Source organism: Heliangelus exortis, unplaced genomic scaffold (genome assembly GCF_036169615.1).
Source record: "Heliangelus exortis unplaced genomic scaffold, bHelExo1.hap1 Scaffold_108, whole genome shotgun sequence".
Classification (NCBI taxonomy): domain Eukaryota; kingdom Metazoa; phylum Chordata; class Aves; order Apodiformes; family Trochilidae; genus Heliangelus; species Heliangelus exortis.
In genome coordinates, this window is record NW_027285928.1 from 27603 (window position 1) to 37244 (window position 9642).

At 52.1% G+C, this 9642-nt stretch overlaps 1 protein-coding gene across 1 annotated transcript; it reads right to left on the minus strand.

Annotated features, from left to right (window-relative positions):
* Positions 1–3385: 3385 nt before the first annotated feature.
* LOC139790637 (transforming growth factor beta-1-induced transcript 1 protein-like) lies at positions 3386–9247 on the minus strand. Its single transcript, XM_071732511.1, is given in 7 exon segments — positions 3386–3907; positions 5240–5388; positions 6783–6864; positions 7468–7584; positions 7586–7644; positions 8911–9054; positions 9124–9247. Coding segments are annotated over 7 exon segments (942 nt in total). The 3' UTR covers positions 3386–3640.
* Positions 9248–9642: the final 395 nt, after the last annotated feature.

Here is a 9642-nt window from a genome sequence, read left to right on the forward strand (position 1 = left end):
GTCGTCCGTCGGGCGCGGGGTCGGGCACGGGTTGGTGTCTCCTCCAGGTATCACCTGATACCAGCTTGGAGTGAATCAGCACGTGAGCCGCCCCAGCCGCCCCCGGAGTCCCATCCGGGTCGCCAGAAAACTGTTGCCCGTAGTCAAGACAAAAACCAAGAGTGTCAGTTTATGCGGTGCTTTATTCAGGGCCCAGGAAACCTGAGGACCAGCGTCCCAAGTCAGGATTCCACAGACCCTCGTTTTTGGTTCAGCTTTTATACTCTTTTACAATGAGGTCTACGTATGGAACTTCAGTTACAAAATAGTTACATACAACAGATAGACAACCCCAATACACAGATCTTATACTTTTTCATCTTAAGCTATTGTTTAACTGTCTCCCACCACCAGCCCTTATCTTCAGTACAAAGTGTCAGTTTACTCTGATTCTGAACCCCTCTCCTCAGCACATTCCTGGCTAAGACCCCTTCCCAGGGCCTGTTTTTCCGGCCTGCTTGACCAGACCAAACCTTAGCATAATTACTTCTAAATTTCTACTTCTCCCTCTACTTGCAAAAATATCGAGAAGGACCTCCGAAGGAACAAAAATAGCACAGATCTCTCAGCACACGCAAAACGCTATAAAAATGGCTTTGTATGTTGCAATTGTTTGTATGTTGCTATGCTGTGTTATAAATGTCACCAAGGCGAAACATGAGGGCAAATGAAAATGGTACCACTGATTTCTGCATTGCAATGGCCTCCGCTACAGATCTTTTTCGTACCTGGCTAATCCCAGGCTTTAATGATTCTCTGTTTGCTGACTTTTCAATTGGATCTTGCAAAGCAAGCCCTTCACTTGGAAATTGTTCAGCAGAACTGATTTTGGGGCTGAAAAAGTCCCTCCCCTGGGATCTACAAGAATTAAATCTATTGAGGTCCCAGGCGGTCGGCAACGTATCAGGAAACTGGACACCTACTTGCACAGTTTTTGGTTTTAAGTATGCTGCTAGGGCATACCCTGATACCTGGCCGGACATCAGTCCTACCTCTGGAGATTATAGACTGGGATCAGGATATTGTTGGTACGATGGGTCGGAGCGAATGCCGGTAATAAGGACAACACATAACCCCAAAGCTAACATTAAACTTATTTGGGTTAATGAAACTGCTAAGGCTTTGCCTCCCGGGGTATTTCTGATCTGCAGTGATAGGGCCTGGCAAGGCATCCCCCTTAATGTTGTAGGTGGACCTTGCTATTTAGGCTCGTTAACCCGTTTTGCTCCTCGCTATGCTGAATTAAGGCAGCTTGTAAACCCCATATATAGTGCTCGTAACGCAAGAAGTATTGGCCTCACACCACGGTGTGATGATAATGTGAGGCTTTTAAGTGTAGCTGCTAGAACTGCTTTAGCTCTTTTTATTCCTGGCGCTGCCGCAGGAAACGCGCTTACTAACCTCGCTAGATTAGCATTTTGGGCTGAAAAGCAAGCAAATGTTACTACTGAGATTTCAGATAACCTTTTAATGGATCAAAATAGTTTGCGACGCTTTATTGCAAAATCGCGCTGCTACAGATTTTTTATTGCTAGCCCAGGGTCTTGGCTGTCAGGAGTCTGAAGGCATGTGCTGTATGAATCTTTCTGATCATAGCGAAAGCATCCACGCCAGCATCACGTAGTTGAAGCAGCACACACAGAAGATTCAGCAAGGAATAAACCCTCTCGGCGATGCTTTCTTCATGACATGGGACTTAAAGGATGGCTATTACCTTTAGTTAAAACTCTTTGTTATGCTGGGATTGTTGTTCTGATTTTGCTTTTGTTATTTCCTTGTCTTTTTCAATGTATCCAAGGAATGCTTAATAGAACTTTCTAAGGTTTCTAAGGTTTCTAAGGTTTTTCTGGTGCAACAGAAGGGGGGAGATGTAGGTTCAAAGGTAAAATGCACAGAGAGTACAAAATACTTGATGGAGACAAACTCTCTCTCATAGAAACCGTGGAATAAACACAGTCCCGAGCTATGCCAGAGAAGCACGGGACTTTCTGATTATGCAGCCTCCTGATTGTGAGATTGTCTTGAAGGGATTGGCAGCATCGATAAGGTGTGATTTGAAAAAGGTCTAGAACTGCATGTAAGGATACAAATAAACGGAGTTTAGTTTGCATCAAACTGTTGTCCCCGTCCTTGCTGCGGCACCTCTGTGTTCCCAACCCCACAGACCCCTCTCCATTGGCCAATCCAACGATTGTTTAGACCCCACGTGACCTCCCAGAAGTCCCCTGGCCCCACAGAACACTTGGCCACCTCTCCATTGGTCACCTCCTCCAAGCTCTTCACCCATTGGTCCTCCCGGAGGTCCCTCTGGGTCCCCCAACCCCACAGAACCCTTGGCCACCTCTCCATTGGCCCAAGGATGGGTTAAGCCCTTCCCCCAGCCTACAGATGGAAGGGTTTGACCCCACGTGACCTCCCAGAAGTCCCCTGGCCCCACAGAACCCTTGGCGACCTCTCCATTGGCCAACTCCACCAAGCTCTTCACCCATTGGTCCTTCTGGAGGTTTCTCTGGGTCCCCAACCCCACAGAACTCTTGACGACCTCTCCATTGGCCAATCCAATGATTGGTTTGACCCCACGTGACCTCCCAGAAGTCCCCTGGCCCCACAGAACACTTGGCCACCTCTCCATTGGTCACCTCCTCCAAGCTCTTCACCCATTGGTCCTCCCGGAGGTCCCTCTGGGTCCCCCAACCCCACAGAACCCTTGGCCACCTCTCCATTGGCCCAAGGATGGGTTAAGCCCCTCCCCCAGCCTACAGATGGAAGGGTTTGACCCCACGTGACCTCCCAGAAGTCCCCTGGCCCCACAGAACCCTTGGCGACCTCTCCATTGGCCAACTCCACCAAGCTCTTCACCGATTGGTCCTTCTTGAGGTTTCTCTGGGTCCCCAACCCCACAGAACTCTTGACGACCTCTCCATTGGCCAATCCAATGATTGGTTTGACCCCACGTGACCTCCCAGAAGTCCCCTGGCCCCACAGAACCCTTGGCAACCTCTCCATTGGCCAACTCCACCAAGCTCTTCACCGATTGGTCCTTCTTGAGGTTTCTCTGGGTCCCCAACCCCACAGAACTCTTGACGACCTCTCCATTGGCCAATCCAATGATTGGTTTGACCCCACGTGACCTCCCAGAAGTCCCCTGGCCCCACAGAACCCTTGGCAACCTCTCCATTGGTCACCTCCTCCAAGCTCTTCACCCATTGGTCCTTCTGGAGGTCCCTCTGGGTCCCCAACCCCACAGATCCCTTGGCCACCTCCCCATTGGCCAACCCAACGCTGTTTTCCGCCCCACGTGACCTCCCAGAAGTCCCCTGGCCCCACAGAATCCTTCAAGCCTTGATCGTTGGCCAACGCCATGTTTGGTTTTCACCCACATCACCTTGTCAAGATGGTCCCAAGCTCCCTCTGGGTCCCCAACCCCACAGAACCCTTGGCCACCTCCTCATTGGCCAATCCAACAATTGTTTAGACCCCACGTGACCTCCCAGAAGTCCCCTGGCCCCACAGACCCCTTGGCCACCTCTCCATTGGCCAACGCAAGGATGGGTTTGAGGCCACGTGACCTCCCGGAAGTCCCTGGTGGGGTTTTTTTCCCTCAGCGGAAGAGTCGCAGGAAGCAAGGTTGGCAGTAGGCCTTCCCATCATGCTCTTGGAAGGTGCCTTTGGCCAATGGGCGGAGGCAGAAGGAGCAGAGGAAGTGGTCGGGGTGGAAACGTTGGGCCATGGCCGTGACGCAACGGCCGGAAATGGGGTCCCCGCAGGCCCGGCAGAGGGAACCGCGGCGGGCGTGAAAATGGCGCTCGCAGTAGGGGTGGCCCCCGTCCTCGAAGAAGGTGCCCCCCAAAAATGGGGAGAGACATTCCTGGAAAAAGGGGGAAAAGTTGGGAAAAAGGGGGAGGGAAAAAGAGGGGGGAGTGGGGGGAGGGGAAATGGAGGTGGGAAGCAGGGAAAGGGAGGGGAAAATGGCGGAAATGGCGGGAAAATGAGGGGTTGGAGCTCCCAAAATGGAGGAAAGGAGGGAAAAGTTGGGGAAATGGAGAAAAAAATGAGGAGAAATGGACCTGAAATGGGGAAATTGACCCAAAAATGGGGAAATTGACTCAAAAATGGGGGAATGGGCCCAAAAATGGGAGATTTGATCCAAAAATGGGGAAATCGACCCAAAAATGGGGGAATGGAGGGAAAAATGGGGGAATGGACGCAAAAATGGGAGGAATTGACCCAAAAATGGGGAAATGGAGGGAAAAATGGGGGAATTGACCCAAAAATGGGGAAATGGAGGGAAAAATACGGGAATCGACCCAAAAATGGGGAAATTGACCCAAAAATGGGGAAATGGAGGGAAAAATGGGGGAATTGACCCAAAAATGGGAGGAATCGACCCAAAAATGGGAGGATCGACCCAAAAATGGGGAAATGGAGGGAAAAATGGGGGAATTGACCCAAAAATGGGAGGAATTGACCCAAAAATGGGGAAATTGACCCAAAAATGGGGGAATCGGCCCAAAAATGGGGAAACGACTCAAAAATTGGGAAATTTAATAAAAAATTTGGAAATGGAGACAAAAATGGGGGAATTGGTGGAAAAATGGGGAAAGGACCCAAAAATGGGGAAATGGAGGAGAAAATGGGGAAATGGAGCCAAAAATGGGAGGAATTGACCCAAAAATAGGGAAAACGACCCCAAAATGGGGGAATGGAGGGAAAAATGGGGGAATCAGAACTCCAAAAATGGGGAAATTGAGCCAAAATGGGGAGAAATGGACCCAAAATGGGAGAAATTGACTAAAAAATTGGGAAATGGACCCAAAATGGGGAGAAATGGACTCAAAAATGGGAAAATTGACAAAAAAAATGAGGAAATGGACACAAAATGGGGAAATTGACCCCAAAACGGGGAAATCTACCCAAAAATGGGGAAATTTATCCAAAATGGGGAGAAATTAACCCGAAAATTGGGAAATTGACCAAAAAATGGCGAAAATGGATCAAAAAATGGGGAGATTGAGCCCAAAATGGGAAGAACCAGACCCAAAAATTCGGAAATTGACCCAAAAATGGGGAAACAGGTCAAAAAATTGGGAAAATCGACCAAAAAATGGGAAACTGGACCCAAAAATGGGGAAATCGACTCAAAAATGGGGATGGGGGACGCTGAGGCTCATGGGAAGGGGGGGAGGGGGCGGGGTCTGACCCTGCAGACGAAGCACTCGGGGTGCCAGAGCCCCTGGAGGGCTGCAATATAACCCTCCAGGATTGGCCGCCCGCAGCCCCGGCAGCGGCTGGAGAAGAGCTCAGCAAAGTCCTTCCGGCAGTACTGGCGGCCATCTTTCTCCAGGAAGCCTGGGGGGACACCAGGGAATGGGGGGCGACATGGGGGGAGGGGACCAAGGTTGGGGTGGGACCAATATGGAGGTGCTGGTGGGACCAATGTTGGGTGGGAACCAATATGGAGGTGGGGGGGGGGGGGGGTCAGTATGGCGGTGGGACCAATATGGAGGTGGGACCAATATGGAGGTGGGACCAATATGGAGGTGGGAACCAATATGGAGGTGATGGGGGCGTCAATATGGCGGTGGGACTGATATGGAGGTGGGACCAATGTTGGGTGGGACCAATGTTGGGTGGGGACCAAGGTGGGGTGGGAACCATTGTTGGGTGGGAACCAATGTTGGGTGGGAACCAATATGGAGGTGGTGGGGAGGTCAATATGGAGCTGGGACCAACGTGGGGGTAGGACCAATGTTGGGGTGGGACCAATGTTGGGGTGGGGACCAATATGGAGGTGGGGGGGGGGGTTAATATGGCAGTGGGACCAACGTGGGGTTGGGTGGGGACCAACGTGGGGCTGGAGAGAAGCAGAGAAGAAGGATTGGGTTGGGTTGAGTTGGGACCTCTTGGGGTTGGGAGCTCTTGGGCTTGGTTTGGGTTGGGACTTCTTGGGTTGGATTGGATTGAGTTGAGTTGATTGGGTTGGGTTGGTTGCGTTGAGTTGGGTTGGGTTGAGTTGAGTTGGTTGGGTTGAGTTGGGTTGGGTTGGGTTGGTTCGGGACCTCTTGGGGTTGGGACCTGTTGGGTTTGGGTTGGGTTGGGAGCTCTTGGGTTGGATTGGGTTGGGACCAATCTTGGGGTGGGGTTGGGTTGAGTTGAGTTGGGTTGGGTTGGGTTGGGTTGGGTTGGTTGAGTTGGGTTGGGAACTCTTGGGTTGGGTTGGGTTGGGTTGAGTTGGGCTGGGTTGGTTGGGTTGAGTTGGGCTGGGTTGGGTTGGGTTGAGGACCTTTTGGGTTGGGTTTGGACCTCATGGGTTGGATTGGGACTTCTTGGGGTTGGGTTGAGTTGGGTTGGTTGGGTTGGGTTGGGTTGGGTGGATTGGGTTGGGTGGGGACCTCTTGGGGTTGGGACCTTTTGGGTTTGGGTTGAGTTGGGACTTCTTGGATTGGATTGGGTTGGGATGGGTTGAGACCTCTTGGGATTGGGACCTCTTGGGGTTGGGTTGGGTTGAGTTGAGTTGGGTTGGGTTGGGTTGGGTTGGGATGGGTTGGGTTGGGTTGCGGTTGGGTTGGGTTGGTTGGGTTGGGTTGAGTTGAGTTGGGTTTGGTTGGTTGCGTTGGGTTGGGACCTCTTGGGTTGAGTTGGGTTGGGTTGGGTTGGTTGGGTTGGGTTGGGTTGGGGTTGGGTTGGGTCAGATGACATCAGGGGACAAGGACGGGGTGGGGGAGGGGCGGGGGGGCACCCACCCTCCTCGCCGAAGGGTTCCCCACACTCGACGCAGCAGAAGTGCTCGGGGTGCCAGTTCTTCTCCAAGGCCGTCACCATTTTCTGGGGACACCGAGGGGGTGGGGACACCATGGAAACCCCGCCCCAAGAGGTCCTGACCCAACCCCAAGAGGTCCCGACCCAACCCAACTCCACTCAACCAACCCAACCCAACCCCTTCCAGAAGGTCCCAACCCAACCCAAGAGGTCACAACCCAATCCCAAGAGCTGCCAACCCAACCCAACTCAACCCAACCCCAGCCCTCCCAAAATGTCCCAACCCAACTCGACCAACTCAACCCAACCCAATCCCAGAGGTCCCAACCCCTTCCAGAAGGTCCCAACCCAAGAGCTCCCAACCCAACCCAACCCAACCCAACTGAACCCAACCCAACAGGTCCCAACCCTTTCCAGAAGGTCCCAACCCAACCCAAGAGCTCCCAACCCAACCCCAAGAGGTCCCAACCCAACCAAACCCAACTCGACCCAACCCAACCCCAGAGGTCCCAACCCCTTCCAGAAGGTCCCAACCCAAGAGCTCCCAACTCAGCTCAACCCAACCCAACCCAACTCAACCCCAAGAGGTCCCAACCCCTTCCAGAAGGTCCCAACGCAACCCAAGGGGCCCCAAGCCAACCCAAGACCCCCGAGGTCCCCCAGACGCACGTCGAGGATTGGTTGGGCGCAGCGGGCACAGCGGGGGGAGAAGAGGCGCCCGTAGTCGGGGGGGCAGTAGGGGACCCCGTCCTTCTCGAAGAAGCTGCTGCCCCCCAACTCCCCCCCCGCAGCGGCCGCAGACGAAGTGCTCGGGGTGCCAGGGAGCACCCCAGGGCCCCTCACCACCTGCGGGACCCAAAAACGAGAAGAATTGACCCAAAAATGGGATGGAAACGGCGGGAAAACGGGGAAATGGCGGGAAAACGGGGAAATGGCGGGAAAACGGGGAAACGGACCCGAAAATGGGAGGGGTCGACCCAAAGTAGGAGGGATTGAACCAAAAAGGGAGGAATTGACCCAAAATGGGTGAAATTGACCCAAAAATGAGAGAAATTTACTCCAAAATGGGAGAAATGGACCCAAAAGTGGGGGAAATGGATCAAAAAATGGGGAAATGGACCCGAAAATGGGAGAAATTGACCCAAAAATGGAGAAATGGAGTCAAAATGGGAGAAATTGACCCAAAAAGTGGGGAAATGGATCCAAAAATGGAAGGAATTGACCCAAAAATGGGAGAAATGGACTCAAAAATGGGCAAAACTGACCCAAAAATGGGAAATGGCTCAAAAATGGGGAAATGGACTCAAAATGGGACGAATTGACCCAAAATGGGAGAAATTGACCCAAAAATGGGGAAGTTGACTCCAAAATAGGGGAAATGGATCAAAAATGGGGATTTGGGAGAAATCAACCCAAAAATGGGGAAACGGGCCTGAAACATGGGGAAATTGACCTAAAAATGAGTAAATGGACTCAAAATGGGAGAAATCAACCCAAAATGGAGAAACGGATCAAAAAATGGGGGAAATGGACTCAAAATGGAAGGAATTGACTCCAAAATGGGGAAATGGATCCAAAAATGGGAAATGGACCCCAAAATGGGAGAAATTGACTCAAAAATGGAGGAATCAACCCAAAAATGGGAGGAATCAGCTGGAAAATGGGAGGAATCGACCCAAAAATGGGGAAAATTGACCCCAAAATGGGAGAAAGTGACCTAAAAATGGGGGGAATTGACCTAAAATGGGAGAAATTGACCCAAAAGTGGGAGGGATCAACCCAAAATGGGAGAAATTGACCCAAAAATAGGAGAAAATGACCTAAGATGGGGGGAATTGACCTAAAAATGTGGAAATGGACTCAAAAATGGGAGGGATCAACCAAAAAAGGGAGGAATTGACCCAAAAATGGAGAAATTGACCCAAAAATGGGGAAATAAACCTAAAATTGGGAGAAATTGAGCCATAAATGGGGAAAAGGACCCAAAATGGAAGAAATTGACCCAAAATGGGAGCACGGGGATTGGGGACACCGAGGCCAACGGGGGGTGGGGCCAATGGGGGGTGGGGATATTGGGGGGAGGAGCCAATGGGGGGAGGGGCCGTTGCCCACCTGGCCAGCGATTGGTTTGTGGCAGAAGCCGCAGAGCCCCTTGGAGGCCGTGGGGACCCCTTGGCGGGCGAGGGTCGGAGTGGAGCAGCCCCAACATGGCGTCCAGAGCATCCCCCTCTGGCCCCTCCTTGCCTTGCGGGGGGGCTGAAAGATTTTGGGGGAAAAAGTGAAATTTGAGGGGTTTTGGGTCAACCCAACCCAACCCAACCCCACCCGACCCAACCTTGGCCTCAACCCCGCGGAGGTGGAAGTCGGAGAGCGACGCCATCAGTTTGTCCAACTCTTGGGTGGCCGTGGTGGCCCGGGGGGTCCCCAGGGTCCTATGGGGTGGGGACATGGTTTGGGTGGAAAACGCCCGATTTTGGGCAAAAAAATTGGAGTTTGGGGGAGATTCGGGGTTTAGCGGGAAAATTCAGGTGTCGCGTGGAAAATTTGGAGTTTCGATAAAAAATTTGGGGGTTGGGGGGGTCCCAAAGTCCTCTGGGAGGGGACGTGGGGTGGGGACATGGTTTTGGGTGGAAAAATGCCTGATTTGGGCAAAAAAATTCGAGTTTTGGGGAAATTTTGGGTTTTAGCGGGAAAATTCGGGTTTCGCGCGGAAAATTTGGAGTTTCGATAAAAAATTGGGGGTTTGGGGGGTCCCCGATGTCCTCTGGGAGGGGACGTGGGGTGGGGACATGGTTTGGGTGGAAAATGCCCGATTTTGGGCAAAAAATTGGGGGTTTTAGGGGA